Source organism: Lepisosteus oculatus, chromosome 2, assembly GCF_040954835.1.
Source record: "Lepisosteus oculatus isolate fLepOcu1 chromosome 2, fLepOcu1.hap2, whole genome shotgun sequence".
Taxonomy (NCBI): Eukaryota; Metazoa; Chordata; class Actinopteri; order Semionotiformes; family Lepisosteidae; genus Lepisosteus; species Lepisosteus oculatus.
Window position 1 is genome coordinate 47,243,935 of NC_090697.1, and position 24,036 is coordinate 47,267,970.

A 24,036-nucleotide genomic window follows, 5' to 3' on the forward strand; every position below is an offset into this window, starting at 1 on the left:
GACGTCAAAGACTTCAGTCACTAAAAATATTTTATTTATGGTGAACTATTTACATTGCCGGCTTAGTTCAGACACGGCAACAGCAGCTAATATGTATTTTGGCCCAGACAGCTAATATGGTAAAGCCCTTGAGTGCTGGTAAAATTATTATAGAAACTAGTGCTTTAGCACTGTTCCACCTACAACATTTCTGGTATCGCCCAGTCACCTTTTGTGCTCCTATTATGAACTTTTGAACCACATTAAGTTGTTTATCCCAGGCTGGGTTCACTCCTGATTCAAGCTTTCATTAGCCTCTGACCAAGCATTTAATATAAGGTATTTTGGAAACTGTTCATCAGAAGGTTGTCGTGTTAACTATTTATTCGATCTTTGAGCCTTTGTGAAATTTAAGTTCTCATTTCTGTTACTGTTGTCCCCAGAAAAAGCACAGCCTTGACATCTTTCTTGCCTGGCTTATATCACAATGGGCAGTATATACATGTAGGAGGTTAATACACACATTGTTTAGTTGCAGTGGTACACTTTACTGATTTTCAAGTAATGTTCATTTGTACAGTGTATGCAAAGGGTTATAATGCAGATTGAATTCTGTTTCCTATGAAGATTCCAAGAGGTACAATATGTGAAGATGCATTACAGCTAGTTTAGCACTGGGCAGTAAACCACAGGACCTTTAATTTTACAAGCTTTGCACTTTATGTATGGACAATAGATATTCTCATGTTCCCAAAGATTTGTTTGGATAATCGTTGGTTAATGTTAAAAGACATATGCTCCCTCTAAATATAGCCTTTATGATTTTGTTGCAGGTGCTTTGAAAAACTGAAGCGCTTTTGAGCTGAGCAATATAATTTTCTTTACTCATATGACTGTTTTCATCAGCAAGAAGAAAAAATTAAATAGACTATTAACAACAACCAATAATGAGTAACAGATGTTTAAGTTTGGCAATATAGCTACTGTATTGGCAACAAACCTCATTTATAAAAAGAGTGTCTTTTCAGTGTAATTTCAAAAGTTTACCGTGAGCTCCTTATTGTGAGCATAAGGACTTACAGTAGTTTTTTGAATAAGACATTCCTTTATGAAATGAATTAAGAGCAGCAAGGAACACAGCTTTATTGACCAATAGCTGGTAAAATTTCAAGTGCCAATAATTGAACAGCCGGCCAAACAAATGCTTGAGCAAGAAGTCCCCTATTTACATTGAGGAGGCACCTTGTCACAGCTGAAATGGCAAAACCAAATCTTATCAAATATGCAGTCAATTATTCTAAGTAATTTAAATTAAACCAATAACTATTTTTATTGTAAAGGAATTATGTGATACTAAAGGATGTCACATTTCAATAATTGTGACTTCTTATTATCTTATCTCAGCAAACCAGGATTGAACACATATCCCAGGATGTGTTTGGTTTACATCATAATGGGTTTAGAGTATTTACTTTAGCATGTAATATAAGTGGTATAAAGGAACTGTCCTGAAATATTACTGTATTTTTTTTCAGTTAGCAACAACAATAATAAAAAAGTATTGCATAATTTTCTCAGCCCTTTTCAATAAAAGAGGACTAGCCTCTGTTGGATCAGGTTGAGAAGTGAGAACTTGCTTAACAATTTCTGTTATGGGGTAAATTGCTTCACCAGCTCAATTAATTGGGAGAGAAATTCAACTTCATATGACTTTAGGACTTTGTTGTCAGGGGATTCCAGTAGGGAACTTATGTTAAAGAACATCAGAAGTACTGATGACCCATTGAACAGTAGGTTTTTGTGTCTGAAACGGGTTTAAAGATTGAAAAAAAGAGGCATGCTGCCAGAAAAACTCCAAACCACTGTAAAATTAATTCTGTAGCCTCCTGTAAAAGGCAATGCATGCTTTGCTGTGACTACTGTATATAGAGAATACATAGTGTATTTGGAGAGTAAAGTGGACATCCTGACAAAAATATCACCGTTAACTAAACAACTTTATTGAATTTTATTTACTTGCGGGAGATCTGTAAAACTCTTTCCTGTATTCACACTCATTTATTCAGTGCCTTTGTTTAGCAGACAGCGAATGTCAGACCCAGACATAGATTATACCCCCATGAATAATTCCATTCAAAGACAAGTTGCGTCATCTTATCCTCATGCCCTCTCAATCTCTGGAAAGTTGTCAGAATGCAGCTATTAAGATTAAAGCTTATGGCTGGCTTATACACAGTTACAAATGATCCCCACTGTGCAAATCAGACATTATCAGATACAATTAAACAATAAAAAACACAGAACCATTCAAAGATTTTTCTATTGTAATATCTGTAAGATCTGCAGTTGGAATATGACTACTTATAAAACACCATAAGGTGTTTACAGGTTTGTGGAAGTACTAGATACTAACATATCTTATTGTTTCATGCATAGCGTTGTCTCAAAACCTTTAAATACATACTGTAACTTAATTCAGACTAAAAATGAATTTTTGCACAAATGAGGTGTTTCGTTTCTTGCACGTCCATTTAATTAATAAATGCTTCTCCTAGTTTAAGATGTTTTTTATTTAAAAAAGTGAAAAGCCTTGTTTGTAATCAAGGGCCAGATGTTTAAGATTATTTTTTGGCAATATCCATTCTGTTTGTATGCATTTTGAATGCTCTCTAAAGCACCATGTGTACCTGTAGAAAACTGATAGGTTACTCAGATTATGTCCTCAGGAGTGTGGCAGGAAGTGAAACACCTCAAGACCTCAGTGGGAAAGCTGAGAATTTCTAGCTGTTTTACTTTCATGGCTGTAGCACTTCTATAAGGCTAAGTACCGTATTGCCTTAGTGGACTGAGAAACAGAGTCCCTTTAGCAATGTCTATGGATTCATAGTAATCCATTTCAATTAGAAAATCTCCCCCTAGCAGTGTTCACCGATCCATACCATTTTAAATGATATATGCTAGCACTTCCCCTTTCTGACACAATAATTCAGAATATTAGAAAGACCACAAATGAAAAGCCACATTTGGGCACAGAGCAGTGTTTGTGCTGGGGGCAATCTCTTCAAGCATGCAACTACCACACAACTCCAGCATCACCACCACTTTATCTGGAAGGGAGAATTTGGAGCTGCCTGTCAAACCTTGCTTGCATGTCTTTGCAAATTCTGGTATTATAGTTATAAATAAGATGATTTTTAAAAGACGTTATCTTGCACCTCTAGTACTACAGTCCCACGTAATTTAAGAAATTACTGTCTTACCATTACCATTGGATTTTCCTCAATAACAGTCACTCTAGAAGTGTGAAACAATAGTTCAGGTCCATATAAACAGCAATTCGCAAACAAGTTAATAAGCTTGTTTTTTTAATGTGACTTGGGTTTTCCAAATTATAATTTAGAATGTAATGTTTATTCAGAATATAATAGTTCTTAATTCAGAAATTCAGAAGTCAGAATCAGAGGCATTATGAAATCATATGACATGCAACACATGAAAGATGGTGACATTATACAGCTGGCTTTCTCTTAAAAAGGACTTGTAATATAATTGTATGTGTCTCCTGAAGAAAGCTCAATGGGCAAACATTGCATTTACAGTAGTCTTTCTGCTTTTCAGCATGGAATTAACCTTTACTTGTTCAATAATCATTTCATCTGCTCTTTCTAAAAGTGTATTTCACTGATATTACAAAATCCGTAAAATCTACATACCATAACTTGTTTGTCCTAGATGCAAATGTGTGCTTTGTCAGTAAAAATTAAGGGACAAAAAAAATCAATTGATCAATAAACCTGATAAATGTGTTTTTTTAGACTAATGTATTGCCAAACCAGGAGCAAGGTTCTAATGTAAATTAAGCAAATCTTAAAATATAAGATGGAAATACAGTATATATTAATAGCTTTAACCCACAGCCATCCTTTATGGATGGAACTGGGATTTCTACATAGGATAGGAATAGGTTTCATATTAGTAAGCCTTGCTTGTGAAGCGCCCTCTTTAAACCTTTCTCTAGTGTTGTTTATGCTTTCATTTATATTTCTCACAGACAAATATATTTTTGGCATTATATGAAAAGAAAGCAATACACCAGAAAATGAGACCAGTTAATAACCTGAATTACAGTACTTTAATACTTAAAGTGGGAACAGACAGACATATTAACTTACTGCCAGGAAGCAAGAGAGAGTAAGAGACAGCTAGGGAGTTACATTTAAGTTTTAGTTCAGAATAGCAATAGCAAGCAATATACAGTGCCTTGCGAAAGTATTCGGCCCCCTTGAACTTTTCAACCTTTTGCCACATTTCAGGCTTCAAACATAAAGATATACATTTTTTATTTTATGTGAAGAATCACCAACAAGTGGGACACAATTGTGAAGTGGAACGAAATCTATTGGATTTTTGAAACTTTTTTAACTAATAAAAAAATGAAAAGTGGGGCGTGCAAAATTATTCGGCCCCTTTACTTTCAGTGCAGCAAACTCACTCCAGAAGTTCAGCGAGGATCTCTGAATGATCCAATGTTGTCCTAAATGACTGATGGTGATAAATAGAATCCACCTGTGTGTAATCAAGTCTCTGTATAAATGCACCTGCTCTGTGATAGTCTCAAGGTTCTGTTGAAAGCGCAGAGAGCATCATGAAGACCAAGGAACACACCAGGCAGGTCCGTAATACTGTTGTGGAGAAGTTTAAAGCCGGATTTGGATACAAAAAGATTTCCCAAGCTTCAAACATCCCAAGGAGCACTGTGCAAGCGATCATCTTGAAATGGAAGGAGTATCAGACCACTGCAAATCTACCAAGACCTGGCCGTCCCTCTAAACTTTCAGCTCAGACAAGGAGAAGACTGATCAGAGATGCAGCCAAGAGGCCCATGATCACTCTGGATGAACTGCAGAGAACTACAGCTGAGGTGGGAGAGTCTGTCCATAGGACAACAATCAGTCTTACACTGCACAAATCTGGCCTTTATGGAAGAGTGGCAAGAAGAAAGCCATTTCTCAAAGATATCCATAAAAAGTCTCGTCTAAAGTTTGCCACAAGCCACCTGGGAGACACCCCAAACATGTGGAAGAAGGTGCTCTGGTCAGATGAAACCAAAATCGAACTTTTTGGCCACAATGCAAAACGATATGTTTGGCGTAAAAGCAACACAGCTCATCAGCCTCAACACACCATCCCCACTGTCAAACATGGTGGTGGCAGCATCATGGTTTGGGCCTGCTTTTCTTCAGCAGGGACAGGGAAGATGGTTAAAATTGAGGGGAAGATGGATGCAGCCAAATACAGGACCATTCTGGATGAAAACCTGTTGGAGTCTGCAAAAGACCTGAAACTGGGACGGAGATTTATCTTCCAACAAGACAATGATCCCAAACATACAGCAAAATCTACAAAGGAATGGTTCACAAATAAACGTATCCAGGTGTTTGAATGGCCAAGTCAAAGTCCAGACCTGAATCCAATCGAGAATCTGTGGAAAGAGCTGAAAACTGCTGTTCACAAACGCTCTCCATCCAACCTCACTGAGCTCGAGCTGTTTTGCAAGGAAGAATGGGCAAGAATTTCAGTCTCTCGATGTGCAAAACTGATAGAGACATATCCCAAGCGACTTGCAGCTGTAATCGCAGCAAAAGGTGGCTCTACAAAGTATTTACGCAAGGGGGCCGAATAATTTTGCACGCCCCACTTTTCATTTTTTTATTAGTTAAAAAAGTTTCAAAAATCCAATAGATTTCGTTCCACTTCACAATTGTGTCCCACTTGTTGGTGATTCTTCACATAAAATAAAAAATTTATATCTTTATGTTTGAAGCCTGAAATGTGGCAAAAGGTTGAAAAGTTCAAGGGGGCCGAATACTTTCGCAAGGCACTGTAAATGTTTTCATTCAGTCAGTAAAGAGGACACCTTTACATATAGGTGAATGCTAACTATCATTTTTGTATGTTTTTTTAACATTTTGTGCTGAGATTGAGGCAGTGAAACAAATCGGGACGTTTCTTCTCTTTAAGGTAGAAAAGCATTTGGCATCATAATGCAGCTCTCTTGTATCGGATGTGGTGCTTTGATTTAAGAAATGTGGCAATAAAAATAATGATTAGAAGCAAACAGAAAGTCACGTTCAGGACATTTGCTAGAGGGTCCTGTAATGTCATTATAGCCTTTAGGAGATTCAGGGTGATTACAAACACCAGAGCTGTTGCCTTTGTATAAGTTAGTGACCTGCAGAAATGTGACTGTAGTGCCTAGAAATAATTCTTCAAGGTGAGGAATGTGGAAAAGTCCTTTGTGCTTGTTCAAAGTCTCTCCTCCCCAGAGATGAATCCTTTAAAGGGGCCTATGAATCCATCTGGAATTCCCTTTTCTCCTCATCTTCTTTGCCTTGAAATTGAGTTGTTACACAAAAAAATGTCTTAGTGTTCTTTTAGAATGTTAGAATTATCGGACTTAATTCTGTTTATATCCCTTTAGGACGTTAGCATTCCCAAAACCACATAGCACCCAGGCAGACAGGCGAGCCAATCAGCTGAGCCACAGAACCAGTCACGTGACCCATTGGGTCAGCATTGCCTTGGAGGCTTCAAAGAGTTACCCCACTCTAATTAAATGTTACATTTGCATTCTCTGTATTAAAAGAACCAAATATAGACCACAGAGCCTGTAAGAAGATTCATCAACATCGATTTTGACAAAAAATGACACCAAAGACCAAGTTTGCATTAACTTTGGGTAAATAATTTGGGTTTCTAGAAGGGTATAGCACAGTATTGCATAGCTTTATTGGTAGATATACAAACATCGTTTGTTCTTCATATTGTTTTACTTTTAAACTGAGGAATTGAAAACCCTTTGAGGTGTTAACATGAAAGGTTGCATATAAAGGAGATATTTCAAATGCTGTAACAATATTGAAAACCACAAAATGAAGAAATCATCGGCCCACATATGATCAGTAATTAAAATCGAATCCTCTTGCTTTGAGCAGTCACTTGAAAGCAATCTGTAATTAATGTTTAGCTCATTCTCAAGGGGATTGACTGTTAAAAAGAAAGTATGTATACATATGTGCAAAAGTGAATGTTTACATTATAATAGTATATATATTTAATTCTGTTTTCTGTTAAATCAAGCCAAACATACAAAAGCCCATTAAAGCAGAAGCTAAGGTATTTGGGCCATGACTGTTATGTTATGCTGAAAGACAGAATTTTATTTATAATGATTTATCAGTTTTTACACTGTAAAGTCTATGAATCTTTGTTGTATATTTTTCCATCACTCTATTCTTTAAAGCTTCTTTGAAAGGTATGGAAGATTTTTTCCATCTGGCTTATCAAATGCATACTGTTGTAATAAGATGAACTATGCTACTGCTACTTCAGCTTCTCCTTTTTCTGTTATTATTGGTTCCTAAATAACCTATATTGGTTTCCACCTATGACGTGTACAGTATATGCATATACTGTAGTCTGCCGTGTATAAGTACAGTATATATTTTGGAGTGTCTTCTATTCCCTAAGCCTGTCTTTTTCAAACCTGTCTGTTTTCTGTTTTTCTGACCCTAGGCTATGGAGAGTAAGTTGCTGGTGGGTGGAAAGAACATTATTGATCACACCAACGAGCAGCAGAAGATGCTGGAGATGAAGAGACAAGAGATTGCAGAACAGGTCACAAAATCCCTTTGCAGTCGCGTCTATTCACACTCCTGAAACACGTGTACACCAGGGACCTTAGAAAAAAAAAGAATTTACAGCATTATTCTTATGTTGGACAATCATAAAATAAGAATTAATATGAAAATAGTCTAGCAGGGTACAGGTAGAATTTAAATTTAATGCAGTGTTTGCATCTTCAGTTTTTGAAGGTTTTCCAAATTTCAAATTGAGAATGTTGTCCTGAAAAAAACGAACACAAGATTGTTATGAAGATAATTAAAATTAGACTGCAGTGTTGAAATATGATTGTGAAGCCAAAAAAGCTTACAATGTTGCAGAAGAAGTGTAGCTTCTTATGTGTTTAGCAGCTCAGTTTTCAATATTATTTGAAAGGCCCTGAGGAAATCTATATGAAACCTATGCTTTCTGTCCTACTTAGCTGGGTCCAAAATTGAATTTTCAATTTTTTTGGAACTAGAGTAAATGCACAGAGATTTTAGTAGACTTTAGAAGTTTTATTCCACCTAAAATTGTCCAGAGAAGGACAGGAAATCTAAGGTTTTCTGGCAGTTCAATGTTTATTGTTCTGAAAATGTAGGCTCTTAACATTTAGATCCCCGGACTTTAGATCATTCCAGGACACAAGGGCGTGAAGACACAATCATCATAATTATCATTGGACCATACTATAATAAGAGATCTACTGAAAGTCAGTCACTTCAGGCAAATTGAAGAAAAGTCCTGAGACAGATGTCTTTCAGTTCTTCAAAATGAGGAAAATTAACCTTGAAATGGTTTTGCCTGTTAAACAGGCACCAAAGACCAAGGCATTTTTAAGGAATACCACATTATAAATAGTTAAAATGTCTTTAATTTTTAATGGGAAAATAGCTGTGGTGCCAAGTCATTGTGTATTGCATATTTTGGCACTGTAAATATTTCAGAATAAGACTTCTCAAGGCTATTGCATTAATCCTTTTTATGCAAAGGCTACTTAATTTTTCTCACTGGTTATTTAATATTAAAAGGGCTTCTTTGCTACATAGATTGTGTTTGAATTACCAGTAAGCTACACTTACTGTTGTTACTCCAATACGAAAATGACATATTTGCTTGTGGGGAAATTAACCTAATTTGCAAATCTAGGCTGTATTAATTGGATTTCTAATTAAAGTGGCTGTATTCCACTACATCACATATGTTTTTTAGAAAAGAAAGCAGAAATGAATATCACTCAATATTACTCACACAGCACATTAACAATTTATCAATAATATCACATATAATTTGTATAATGATTCATGTAATGTGTTTGCATTATACATTAATGTATTTGCCAGAGGCTCTTAAATAATTGCATACTATGGTGACTTAGTTATTTGTCATTCTTTACAGAGTGGCCAGCTGCTTTCAGGTCGGGAGGTATTATGGGTGCAGGAGCCCATGTTCTAAGTACTGGTGGTTTCTACCAGTGACTGACATGCTAGGTATTGACTTACATTTAGGGCTACAGTGCCTTGATTTCCAATTATTTGCAAAGAAATTCAGACCCTTTATAGGGTGTCCATTTTGTGAAGTTTCAAGAAGCTTTTTGTAGACATTTGTTTTACTTATATATGTGATTTAAAACTTCGATGCTTAAGTTACAGTAAAGATTAGCAAAAACTAAAGAGAAAAACACTGAAATACAGTATGTTAAGTATGAAGTACCCATTAAGTAGTTATTTGGTGGCAGTTCCCTTGGTGGCAATGACACCCGCCAGTCTTTTTTGGTAAAAACTTTTAGAGCTTGCCACTGATTTTGACCTAGATATTTGTTTTTTATTATTTTAAGCTGGAGCTAGTCATTCTTTGCTTTAATTATAAAATGTATTTTTTTTTCCACAAGCCTTACATAGTGGTTGAAAGAACACAAATCTGTGGAATTAACACAACGTACAAGTTTCTCCTGCTGAGCTATGGCAGATGTAGTGCTTTTCAGTCTCTGTTCTATGCCCAGGTCATACACAGGGCTTTTATGTTGATGGAATGAGGTCTTTGCTTGTGCTGACAGTAGAACAGCATGATTGGAAAAATGTAGCTTTAACAGGAGTGGTACTTGGCACTGATTACCTGAAATAGATGTAAGCAAACCTCTAATTAGTGCAAAATTACTAGACCCCCTCCGTCTTTGCTACATAGTTACAAAAAGTACACCCACTCAACAATACATGACCTATTTTCACTGACTTTGTGCTTCTCAGTTAAGAATTTCAGATATCATTTGTTGAAGAAAGGATGGAGAAATGTAGGTATTTTTCATTACCTACAGTAAAAGTTAAATAGGAATATTTCTGCAAAAATTATACAAAACTTTCTGACAACCAGACAGATGGAAGATGTTATAGAGCATACTTTTGAATTATGCAAGTGCTAGATTTTTTTTAAAAAGTTTTAAAATGGAAGTAAATGTCAAACAATATTTTTTTTATTTATGCCCCATTGTTATTATTTGTAGTTGGAAGGCTCGTGTGCACCAAACATTTAGAGACGTTTACAGACTAATTTAAGAGTATTAACTGCAGTTTAATAAAAAAATCATAGTTAAACTAGCAAAATAAAGCAAACATGAAGCAACTGATGAAGGAGCAGGGAGTTTATAGGATTATCTGTGGGAAACATTTCTGCACAAGGTTCACACACATCCAGAACTTAAATGGCTTTCTTCCAAGAACAGAGAAATGTTAAAGACCATACCAGCTTAGACTTTAAAGTTTTGCCACGAAGGCATTTGATCCAGTATCTTATTTTTTGTTCTGACTATGCATGTTCACTGCACCACATAATTATTATTATAAACACAAGAATAATGCAAAGTTTTCTTCAAAATATACCTCTCAAAGTCTTGAACCATGGTAGATGTCCTAGTTCTGTGTCCAAATACAAAATATTAGGCATAAAATGCATGCTTACTTAAGAAAGCAAATTTAGCGCACCATCTCATTTCCAGGCAGCAACAATTAACGTTTTGCATAGAAGTATGTGAACAATCATTAATATAACCAAGTCACTTGATGTAATGTGGTGCATGTCTAAATCCAGATCTGGAGCATTTCTGAATCCAGATCCAGAGCATTTCTGAATCTGGATCTGGAGCATGTCTGAATCCAGATCCGGAACATTTCTGAATCTGAATCTGGAGCATTTCTGAATCCAGATCCGGAGCATTTCTGAATATGGATCTGGAGCATTACTGAATCCGGATCCAGAGCCGAAGCTGGATTTTCGCAGCCTGTCAGCTTCTCTAACCCTGGACCTCTTGCTCCCCCTGGCAGAAGCGGCGCGAGCGGGAGATCCAGCAGCAGATGCTGGTTCAGGACGAGGAGACGGTGGAGCTGAGAGAGACGTTCTCCTCCCTGCAGCAGGAGGTCGAGCTCAAGACCAAGAAGCTGAAGAAGGTTGGGTCTGGGAGGGGAGGGGAGGGAGAGGGTTTTAGGGTCTTAATTTCTCATTGAGATCGCAGCGGTTTCATGAAAAAAGAAAACTGTCGCCGGAATTAAAAAGGAAAAAAAAAGGAAAAATTGGGCTCCACACCTCTCTTTTGCATGTTTTGTTTTTATTTTGCTCTTGCACAGTTTTACCAGGGATTATGAAAAATGAACCCAACGAATACAATATTTCTGCATCAGATTTAGGGAACCGTGGAATTAGCTTTTAAAAATAATGCTAGAATTCTTGCCTGGCAGATTGGAAAGTTTTGTTCATTGTCTGCCTTTGTTTCCTGTGGCATATTTTGTGTGGTTTCTGAAGATCACTGTTTAGTGTTGTGCCATCCCTGTAAGTGTATGGGCAGCTCTGGAATTATGTGCAACATTATAACCCCAGGGAAGGGAGTGTGGAAAATTATTTTCCATTAAATCAAAATTTCAAGGACTTCAATGTTTTCCCAACAGCATTCATAACAGTGTCTGTTTAGAGTGGTTAACTGAAAAATAATACAACCACAGTATTATGTAACGCATTCAGTGATGTGAAAAAGAAAGTATGCCCTCATAAGATTCTATGGTTTTGAATATTAAGACATACTTGACCTTCACCTTTGTTTGTGTGACAAATAACACATTATTATTTATTAAACATAAACAGCCAACATTCGGAAGCCCTGCTTGAAAAAGTAAGTGCACCTTTTCTGCTATCAGGTGCTGTATCAGCTGCGGCTAAACAAGTGCACGTGATTAGTTGATCAGCAGGAAGTGCTTCCACCTGTAACTTGGTCAGTTTGGTGTGGAGCTTTCAAGGTTGTGGTTACGTCATGTCTAGGTCAAAAGATATCTGTGACAGTCTCAGAAAAAGAATCGCTGCTGCTCATCAGTCTGGGAATGGTAATAAAGCCATTTCCAGGCAATGTGAAGTCCATCATTCCACAGTGAGAAAAATAATTTACAGAGGGAGAAAGGTCAAAACAGTTGCCACAGAAGTGTCTCTGTCAATATGGCAAATGTTCAAGAGTTCATGATTCTACCATTAGGAAAAGACTGAACAAGAATGTCGTAGAAGGGTAGCCAGGAGAAAACGACTTTACTCCAGAAAGGACATTGCTGCTGGGCTTAGGTTTGCAAAAGAGCCCCTGAATGAAACACAAGGTGTCAGGAACAATGTCCTGTGGACAGATGAGCCCACAGTGGAGTTGATTGGTTGTCTTGCAAAATTACATGTTTGGCGAAAGCCTATAACACTGCATACCACCACAAGAACCTCATACCAACCATCAAGCATGGTGGTGGAGGGCACGGTTTGGGGTTTGCAGCCACAGGACATGGACGCCTCACAATCATTGGGTCCACCATGACTCCCTCTCTATACCAGCGCATTCTAGAGAAAAATGTGAGACCATCTGTCCAACAGCTGACTCTTAGCCAAAAGTGGATCATGCAGCAGAAAGTTATCCATAACACAAGAATAAATCTATGACTGAATAGCTGAAAAGAAAAGAATCGGGATTATGGAAAAGTCCAGTCTCCAACCCCATTGAGATGCTGTGGTGGGGCCTAAACAGAGCTGCGCATAAACAGATGGCCTCAAACATCACAGAGCTGAAGCAGTTTTGTGAGGAGGAGTGGGCCAGAATTCCTCCCAGTTGATGTGAGAGACCGATTAACGTTAAATACAAGTTATTGCTGCTAAAGGCGGTTATACACCTTACTGAATAATGGGGTGCACTTACATTTTTGCTTAATAAGTAATGACAAAGCAAAATTTGTGAGTGTTATTTATCACACGAGGTTAGATTTATCTACTTTTAGGACTTAGTGAGGACTAGATAAAGGTCAGATAGGCCTTAATATGCAAAACCATATCATAATCATGAGGGTGTGTACTTTCTTTTTCACATCACTGCAAAAATTGAATATATATTATCAGATATCTTCAGATTTAAAATCTGTCTGACTTTGGTTCTGGGTGTTTATAGAGCTACAAGTCTGTTTGTAACAGAAGATGATACTTAAGATGATACATAAAAATACATTTACTTTCCTTGGAGTTTCCCTTTCTTTATGTAAAGTGCATTGGAGTCCTTTGGATTGAAAACTAAAAAAATCAAATTATTATTATAAATATAATAATAATTATACTATCATTAATATTATCTGTATTTATAATGAATTAATGTATATAGTTTATTATTAGAAATATAATAAATCTACATTCAGTTTAGCAATTCATACATTTTAAAAAGACTCAAGCACATGATATTAGTTTATGTAAAATAAGATCAAATTGAGGGTCTAACTGCAGTTTAAAGTAATGTGAGATCAAAGTCTTAGTCATTTAGTTGGAATCATTAACATTCATCTGTCATTATGTTTCCCAATTATAGCTTATTATAAAAGGTATTTATAAAACATTCCTGTAAGAAAACATTCTTTTCTATTTGTAGGAAAACCTTCTTATGTGTAGGTGATTTCTCAAATTGGTTCATTTGCCTTTTCAGGTATCTTTGTCCATTTTCAAATAATTAATGTTTGCCAAAGAAATTTACAATTTTCTTAGATACTTTGATTAACTAAATTTAATATAGTGTAGTAAGAGATTCTTGTATTTTAACTTTAATTAATGAAGCTTTTATCTCTCTCAGCTGTTTTGTAGGCTCCTAAAACAATTTAATTTTTTGTAAAATCATTTATATATGATTATATATATATAATATAAAAATAAATAAATATATTATATAATATATATAACAGCGTTTATATGTAAATAGCCTACTATTACATGTTAAAATGTCAATTGAATCCCTTTTTATTTACTTTTAATTTTAATAAAAATAATTTTGCTGCACTCCCTCCAAAATGCAAATTATCTGTAGTTGTGAATGTCTCTGGAATTGTTTACTACTAAGACTATAAGGAAGGTTACAAACAAGTGAAGACATTTGGCTCATCTGATTCATTGGTTCCTAGCAATGAAGGTCCAAGGATCTTATCCATTTGTCTCTTGAGAGAATCCTCTTCAACCACAAGGTTGGACAACTTTGATAAGATCCTATGTCAATGTTATCTTTTTCATACACCAGTACTACCATAGGACCATAAGAAAGGGTACAAACATGTGTCTATTTGGTCCATCTCGCCTGTTTTGTAATTAGTAGTTTATTGATCCAAGGATCTCATCCAGATGTTTCTTAAAATAAACCAGGGTATCAGCTTTAGCGCCATGGCTAGAGCTTATTACATTCTCCCACAACACATTGAGTAAAGGAACTGTCTCTTCTTTTCAGGTTGTAGTCCTCTCCCATGTAGTTTTCACTTGCACCATAAAGCAAATGCACCACATTCCCATGATCCTGATATTAAAACTCTCATGTTCTACTGACTGAGCTATCCAGGTCCTCTGGTGTCTCCTGTAGCTGTCCCATATGCCTTGGTACTGTACAATGCTTCTGTAGATTTAAACAATTCTATGTGCTAAAATGAATTTAAATTTAGGTCAACGATGCAAGAAAAAAAGAGTATACTAACATGTTTAGTGGGGCCAGCAGGGGGCGCTCACCCTGCAGTCCATGTGGGTCCTAATGCCCCAGTATAGTGACGGGGACACTATACTGTAAACAGGCGCCGTACTTCGGATGAGACGTAAAACCGAGGTCCTGACTCTCTGTGGTCATTAAAAATCCCAGGGCTTCTCGAAAAGAGTAGGGGTGTAACCCCGGCGTCCTGGCCAAATTTCCCATTGGCCCTCACCAATCATGGCCTCCTAATAATCCCCATCTATGAATTGGCTACATTACTCTGCTCTCCTCCCCACTGATAGCTGATGTGTGGTGAGCGTTCTGGCGCACTATGGCTGCCGTCGCATCATCCAGGTGGATGCTGCACATTGGTGGTGGTGGAGGGGAGTCCCCATTACCTGTAAAGCGCTTTGAGTGGAGTGTCCAGAAGAGCGCTATATAAGTGTTAGCAATTATTATTATTATTATTGTGTTACCAATTTTGGAGGGAGGACAGCAATAAGAACTTTAAATCTTAAGACTATTGCTTAACTTAGAATTCAGATTTAAGAAACACTTTCCCTTCTGTTTCACAGGCCTCTGTGCTACTTAAACACACAGAGAACCATCAGACTGTACTCAGTGGGTACAGATGAGAATTCTGAAAACATTATTGCAGTGGAATATTGCAATAAAGGAAGAATAGGAAGGTCTCTTTTTCCTGCAGTCTAACATGACTATAGATGTTTAGTTTATTTCTAAAGCTTCATGGTATACTGCATGTTTAACTATCAATTCCAATACAGTGGTTCCGTTTCTTAATCAAAATATCCGTTTTCTGCCCTATTTTTAAATGTCTACGTACTATAAACTGGACTGTTCCTGCCTTCCTGCTGTGCACACTGGACACACACTCCTGTATATAACAGTACAAAAAGGTTTGTCTTACCTTCTGATTCCCATACACACCATTGTCACATGTGCCCCAACCTTGACTGACTCAGCCTCTGCTATCCATTTTCCAATTGTTTCCAAAAAGCACACTGGAGATTTCCAAAACATAAATTTGGAGGAGTTCTGCTTTGTGCAGGGGCTGAGATCAAAGGGTTTCTTTTCCACTAACACCAAGTTTCAGACTAACTCTGGTCTCGGACGTTTTCCCTTTCAACCTTCATACACCCAGAATGCTTTGCCCACTGATGTGAGAAGCCTGGCTTTACTTTGGTCACCCTGTTTACTGACTGCCACCATTTTACTAGTTCAGTTTCACCAACCACAATTAAACAAGAATATTATATAATAGATATAAACACTAATGAAAACAGGCACAGAGATGAGGAGATTTCTTTGTGTGACTCAATTAAAACACAATATAGCAGCAAAAGGGGGATTGCATGTAAGTAACATACATGTTATCAAGATGTGTTGTGTTGTGGCAACATATGTATGAAAGTAATTAATTTTAAATTATTGACTTCATTAATGCACATGAGCGTCAGCATGGCCTCTTATACTCTGACAGCAATCCTGGAAAATCATTACTGAATTTGAACAATTTCTAAAGAAAATGCTTTGACAACTGGAGTGGTATATATCTGGTATATTTATGGAATATTTGGTAAGACATATTTGCATGTTTTCTTTTGCCTAAGCAAGGGCTTATTGTTTTTTTAGGTAGGGGTGTGACAAAGGAGCAAAATAATTGAGAATCTTTTGTTTTGCTAAATATAGTATGGTTATTTTATAATTATAAACTTTATTTTATATAGCACCTTTAAAAGTAGCATCTCAAAGCACTTTAGAGCAGGTGTAAAAAAGAGTTATAGGGACAGCAAATTATAAAATAAGCATATAAGAAAGATAAGAGGTTAGAGGTAAAATAATGAAATAAAAGCCTTACTGAAAAGAAGGGCTTTGAGTCTAGATTTGACACTCAGGTTTGATCAGAAAAGGCTTGTCACATGCTTATTTTATGTGCTTTGTTGCAAGAAGCTGATGAACTGAAAGCGCAGCCTAAGATTCATGTTAAATGAGGCTTCATTTATGTTATAATTTCATGATTGGGGGACACATTAACCTTGGCATTGTGCAAAACCTTACATTTATGAATTACTTTTGTGATTTTTTTCTTACTTCAGCTGATACAGCCTTAAGTTAAAAGTGTGAGATTAGTAACAAGCTACCAATTCTTAAGTAGGAAATGTGTCTTATGTGACCTTGATGTGAAGTACCTTCATATTCATGTGTATTTCTTAGATGTATGCAAAATTTGCATACATTTTATTTTTTGCCCGGCATGGGGTGTTTTTCAATTGCCATCTTGGAAAGAAACCATTTTGATTACACTTTTCTTTAGAGATTATTAATTACCATACAAATAAAAACTATTCACACTGAATTGTGCACAGTCTGGATTCAATAAAGAAACACACAAGTACTGAGACAATCAAATTAATCTTAATATATAAATGATATAGCGTAAATGTGAAATATCTTTCTGAATAATTTTAATTTATTGTACAGATTGTGATAAATGGAAAATAAATAGTATGTTCGTTTCTAAATCCTAATTTCTGATACAACACCATCGAACCAGTTCAACACCATCAAACCAGTCACGTGATTTTTTTAAAGTTATTTGTGTGTTATCCATTGCTGAAGTAAGCTCTAGGAGACAACGCATTTGGGAGTCTTCACTGGAGTTTTAAAAGTGCTATTGTCTGTTTTAAAAACACTTTGTCATACAAGTCTGTATATTAGTATTTTTCTCACATTTGTCTTTTGTTTTCCTGTAAATTATTTAGCTTTTGTTGGTCCTGGAGGTCTGAAGCAAATCCCAATGGTGTTATGAACATTAAAACCACTTTAACATGATTGGTTATGTTTTCATTCAGATATTGCTTGAGATACTAATATTAACATTTCCTGTGTGAAGATGAAAACATATTTTGCATGATAACCTTTTATGCTAATTTTTAACTTCAATTATTTTTATGCATGCCTAAAACATAAATTGAAATGAGTTTTGAAATTTAGGATTGCCAATGTTGTATTACTCTTTTAATTAATATTAATTTAATTTTTATTTTGCCATGAACTGGATTTTGGTGGGCTCATATGTTGAATGTTTTTTCTAAAAAATATGCTTTTGTATTTATTTAGTTGAATAACACTGCATTCTAGATTTCAGGCTTATTAAGAAATACGTTCAGAACTGAAGAATCTGCACATAAATTCTATATTGTTTTTTTTAATGTATCAGTCAGTCTAAAGGACATTAATAAAGGACATAAATAATTAAAAACACCATACTTAATTTAGATTCCCTACAGATATCATGTCAGAAGCTGGTTTTGAGTAAATTGATTAAAATGATAATGAGAGGAACATGAAGAAGAAGAAATGGGAGAGGTCAAACAAAAGTTAAAAACAATGTCTGTGGCGGAGTAATAAAATGTCATTCATCTGAAAAATGGCTTAAGAAATTGAGGCTTTGCAGTTCTCTCAATATTTTTGATTGAGCCCCTACAAAACTGCCAATCAAGAAACCTTTAACCTTTAAAAGACTGGAATTTAAAATTACTTAAACAGTGCAACAGTAATAGATACATTGATTTCCCAAACATGGCTCTCTAAGCTCTCCTGGGTATTTGAAAGCCAGTGAATAAAAGCCATTATCTGAGACTCTTAGCAATGAGAAAAAAAACCTAGAAAGAGTGGCTGCATGGAGGGTAGAAATTGCACACTTGACTTCCTAAGCCTGTGAGTAGAACACATTAGAGGACCTGTCTGTGTATTTCTGGCAGACTCCTGAGGCTCAGACAAGCTGTACAGTGTATCAAAGCATCTGTGCATTTGTGGTGATTGGTGATTTAACAGCTGCCAGATGTAAAGAGTTTGACAGCCAAAAGTGATCTGAATAAGAGCTGACCGTGGGCCATTTATACTAGGCAACACAACTCTTTGATTTGTTTTTGTCTAGCTGTACTCCAAGCTTCAGGCCGTGAAGGCTGAGATACAGGACCTCCATGATGAACACGTGAGAACCAGGCAGGACCTGGAGCAGACCCAGAATGAGCTGACTCGAGAGCTCAAATTCAAGTGAGTTTCGGTGATAGATCCGCAAATTAGACAAGGGGGACTTTCAATCCATTATAGCTAGCGAGGAGACTGTTTTTTTTTTTCATTTGATTACTCAACTCAAAACATAATGGTTTATAAAGTATAAAGTTAAATAATTTCTCATATGAGGCAGTACTGTGACGCAGTGATTAGCATTCCTGCCTTGCAACACTGGGGCTCTGGGTTCATTTCCTTGGGTGCTATCTGTGTGGAGTTTGTATGTTCTCTTTGTCTTCACCTGGGTTTCTGCCCAAAGTCCAAAGACATACTGGTAGGTTTATTGGCTTTTGGGTATATTGGGACAATTGGCCCCTGTCTAAGTGTGTGTATGATTGTGTTTATATCTGTGTGTGTGCGCCTTGTGATGGACTGGCTCCTCATTCAGGGTGTATCCTGCTTTGAACCTATTGCTTGCTAGGATAGGCTCCGGCACTCCCACAACCTTGTATTAGATAAATCTGTTAGAAAATGGATGGATGGTTGGAATGTTGCATGTAGCTTTGGAAATATTTACATGTAAAGGTGGTATACTGTATGTGAGAGGCAGTATTTCATCCTCAAGTTTTCCTCATTCTCTTTTTCAGTTCTGAGGAATAAATGAGTAAAACCATAGCATAAAAAGCCTGTAGAAACAAAACTTGTTTCAGGAAATATGATTTTTCAGGAAATGTTATAAGAGAACATTGAGAGGAAACATGGCTAAGCAGCACTTGGCCATTTTCCCCATAAACTTCAATATGGATCTACCTTATTGAATTGTGTGTTGCTGAATTTCTAATTACATTTTAAACTACAGAAAAGGAGGAAATGCAGAAACAGAGCTTGGTTCCATATTCACAAAGAGAGAGGAGAGTATCTGCTGTAGACAGTGTTGCAATCCCATGACCAATAAAATGCTGACAGTGCCTTTCCTGTTTGGCCAAAAGCGATCTGTTTTCTTTCAGTGTTTCTCAGACTGGAAGCCAGATGTATTCCTGAAAATGTTCCCTTGCTTCCGGAAACACAAATGCAAAATGCATTGTGTCTCAAAAAAATGTTTCCTCATATATTCTTTGTTGAAATCCTAAAGTTCCGAATTGTTTTTTCTAAAGCTGAAATGCAAATCTGCAATAGTTCTGCAGCTCATGTAGGTTGATTTAAATTACATGAAATTAGCGAGTGTTGAAAATGTTTCACCCTATCCACACGTTCTGTTACCTAGCTTGTTATTCCAGTCAAGCCATGGGTGTCAGGAAATATTCAGATGTAATTTTACAGTTTCCCGTTTTTGGCTTTGACTCATAACTGGACAAACATCTCCTGGGCTGCAGGTACCTTATCATCGAAAACTTCATTCCTCCGGAGGAGAAGAACAAGATCATGAACAGGCTTGTCTTTGATGCAGAAGAGGATCAGTGGAAGTTCCAGCCCCTTGTCCCTGCTGGAAAGTAAGTTGCAGATTTTGCTTTGACGTGGAAGTAAGGTAAAGAACAACAATTAGAAACCAAATTGCAGCTGATTTTTTTATACAGTGTTTATGCTTGATCTCATAGGAAAAGTCAAAGTTGATCATATTTTGTTACATACAGAATTTTCACTTGATTGAACTAGCTGTAGCAAATTGAGACCATAAATATCAGGGAATGGATAAAAGGGCGAGTAACTGTTTTTCTATGCCTGTAACGGGTTTACAACTCTAGTTGTAGTGGACTGTAGTTTCATACCACTTGAACTCTAAATTACCAAATTGATCTTATTATTGTCTGACTTGAGCAAGATGAACTACTTTCCCCAGTTCTTTAGGTTTTGGAAGTATTAAAGAGACCTGCCAGATTGCAGCCCTCCAGGACTAGAGCTGTGCACACATGGCCTATAATTATCTAAGAGGTCTCAATATTTCCCAACCATGAAGAGAATGCTTTTCTTGTTGTTGTTTTTTTTTCTGAGAAACAATCTTAATCTCAACATGGTATTCAAAACAACAGATGAGACAAATATTATTGCATTTTGTCTCTGTTGCTGTTGGTGTACATGAAAAACGTCAGTCAAAAAGGTCCAGTTGTGTCCTGGGAATGCTCTTCTTCTTCTTTTGACGTTAACAATGACAAAACACAAACTATACTACACATAACAAAGCATACAACACACAAGCTACTATGTCTACACAATGTACAAACAAGGTGGTTCAAAGGCCTAACATTCTAATCACCCAGAAAACCGGACTGACTTCTACTATTGAACTCTTACATGATGCCTACAGAGGCCACATGAGAGATAAGCTGCCTCCTAACTAAATGCAGTACAATACATCCTGCAGTTAAAATCTCTCTCTCTGCACTCCGAATGTTAAAAATTAAATGGGAACCTACAGTATGTACCTATTCTAAAAATGCACCCTAAGCAAGAAAGACATCTCTAACCCAGGAAACCAAGTTCTCTAAAAGTACAGAATAGCACACTCTCTCTACCAAGGTTCAGATACGTAGCTCCAGTCAGGTTTTGTTTGGATGATCATGAAGTAGGGGCTCTCACCTGACATAAGCTTCTGGTTCCAGCTCCTCTCTTCTCCATCCCTGCTTCTGGATGTTCCCCTTCCTTTCTTGTTCTCTCTTTCCTTCTTGTCATTTTCTCTGTGCTCTTAATGTGATCTTATATGGTGTTTTTCTGTATTGCTCATTGACAATCATTAACCCCTAACTTGCCTAGGTATACCAAGGTGAACCTTACGATGGTTTCTGATCAAAGGACCCCCCACATCTCAACTGCTTTGAAGCTAAAAGTGTTTGCTCTGCCAAGTGTCACAAACTTTACCTAAAATCTTAGAGGCACTTCTCAGTCACCTAAAGCTGTAACAATACAGTAGAAATAAAAATATAATAAACACACCATATACTGATATACAGTAGCCCCTATCTTTAATGTGCAATTTGTTTGTTGTGCTAAAAACAAACACAGAATTAGAGATGTAAGTAAATCTCAGTTCAGTATTTTTGAAGATTGTATTTAATTTTGTAAAATCATTCCATATTAATTTGTGTCAGTGATAAATCTTGCGAAATAATATCGATGCAAGGTGCTGAGTAACAATGTGTTTAGCATTACAGGCAATGATTAGAAGCTCTGTTGTCTGGAGTATACTCCCCTGTTAAATTCCTGGTACTGAGGCACATTAGCTTTGTGCATTCCAACAGTAAATTGGAACTCAGCAAGCCTTTACCAGTATGCCTGAGGGCTGAGCTGGCAAGTTCCCATGACAGGGCACAGTGGTGTCATTCTCACTGTGGTGTTCTGACAAGGTCAGAGAGGAGACATCAAAGCAGTGCTCACATCTGACATGTGGATCAGAGGCTCAGGAAGCAAGCATATATTGAGTTGAAATTACTATGCTTCAGTTTTTCTGTTGATAACTGAGGTGAGGATAATATGCGGTTTATTTGGGGGCACCTCCATGAAAAGATTTGATCATTCTGATAAATACTGTTTGTGCTTAGTCCAGTGATTTCAGGTGACGAAGTGTTGGGGCACCTTCCCTTCAAGAGAATTTCAGAGTGTAAAATTTAGCATTCCCTTTGAGATAATAACTGCATGGAGTCTGTATCCCCTTAAGCTCACCAAACTTTAAATAGAAAGGCCTTTATATTGTACTAATCAATCATATAAATCTTATGATCACAAATACAAATTGCTCAACTGAAAGGTAAAAATAACAATTTTGATTTTACAGTTCAAAAGGCACTGTACAGTACATTAACTTAGTAAAGATTCAGTGCTCAATTTACATGTTAATTTACTATAGTTCAGTTCCAGGAAAACTTTAAAATCCCATTCTCTCTCAAAGTATCTGAGGATTATGGGGCTTTTTGGCAGCCCTAGATTTGCATATCTGTATATTCAGTTGGCTATATTGAAAAAAGGGAAGAAAAGGGTTGTACAATTTCAAAATACAAATGTGTTGAAACTAAAACCCTTCTTTCTGCTCATAATTGAGATCTCCGAGGCATAAATAGTTTTTTGATGGAAGAATAATTGAGTGATTGATTGGAATGTGGTTCCTGATTTGATCAATAAGTCATTTGGCTCCCTCAAGCAGACAGTTGGTTTGTTCAGCCTCACAGGAGCATGTCATCTTCTGGCTTCTCACAAGATTAAATAAACTGTTTCTTGAATGCTTTTACCCGATGAACTAAATTATGCCTTTTTTTTTTGGTACGGCGTGATAATAAATACTTTGTATTTTGTTTAGACCACTTTAGTTTTTTTGCTTTGTATTTTTGACAACATATGTTAATTGAAGACTTTAATTAAAAAGAAATTGGATTGTGCTTTTTCCTCAACACACACATGATGTGTCCTGTCTCGTTTAATATATCCAACCACCTTAGGTCTGATGTTCAAATGTGATTATTCACTTTATTTTATCCATTATCTGTTTTATAAACTGACTTTTCGTCATCCCTAAAAGTGGAAATCCTATATGCTGTGTAAAAACAAGCAACTCACAGGACAGCTATTTTCCTCTTTTCTGAGCATACATATTGTTGAAAAAATATAGCTCTTTATAATTTTATAGACCTATATTTTTTTCCACCTACTCTCCAGAAACCTGCTGATGTTCTGGCCTTTCTGTGAAGCCATAAACACACACACACAAAAAAAGTTGCACCGCATTCTGTAATAAAACATTTGCGTCTTTATTTTCCAGCAAAAATATTCAGATGAAGAGAAGGCCGGCTTCAGCAGTGGGCTACAAGAGACCAATCAGCCAGTATGCACGGGTTGCCATAGCAATGGGAGCTCACCCTAGATACCGGGTAGGTGATAAAGGAGGGTTATTTGGTAGAAACAGACCCTAGGGATATTTGAATGGACCAATTCTATTTCAGTTCAGAAAACAAAGAGTGTATGTGCAGATTCCTTTAAAATCTCACAGCTGGTATTATAGACCCATACAGCAAAATATATTAAGTGTTAATGAAGCTTATTTTAGCCCTGTAAGCTTAGGGAGAAGGATAAAAAGAGCACTGATTTTAGATGGCTTTTCTGTTAAATGCCACCACACTCAGACTCTGCCAGTCAACACTAACAAAGCAAGCACAAGGGGATTATGGCTGGTCTGCTATTGGCAGACCTTGCAAAAAAGACACTGCCAAGTGCAAATGATTTTTATTTCTAACGACAGGAAGATGTTTTTTATACTGCTTATGCCTAAACTATATATATGAATTAATTTTGGGAAAAGACCAGTCAGTTATTCACATAAATGTATCGACTAAAGCTGCTTTGACAGTATGAACAAATAAGCCGTACAGTATATATCTGTAAAA

The 24,036-nt window shown here is 36.5% G+C and overlaps 1 protein-coding gene across 1 annotated transcript in view; it reads left to right on the plus strand.

Moving 5' to 3' along the window:
* LOC102683495 (kinesin-like protein KIF3C) overlaps positions 1-24,036 on the plus strand; it is a 78,489-nt gene that overhangs the window by 44,196 nt on the left and 10,257 nt on the right. The window contains exons 2-6 of the mRNA XM_006625854.3: positions 7,555-7,656; positions 10,959-11,081; positions 18,594-18,712; positions 20,044-20,160; positions 23,415-23,523. Of these exons, the coding sequence (XP_006625917.3) occupies positions 7,555-7,656; positions 10,959-11,081; positions 18,594-18,712; positions 20,044-20,160; positions 23,415-23,523 (570 nt within the window). The remainder of the gene's footprint in view (positions 1-7,554; positions 7,657-10,958; positions 11,082-18,593; positions 18,713-20,043; positions 20,161-23,414; positions 23,524-24,036) is intronic.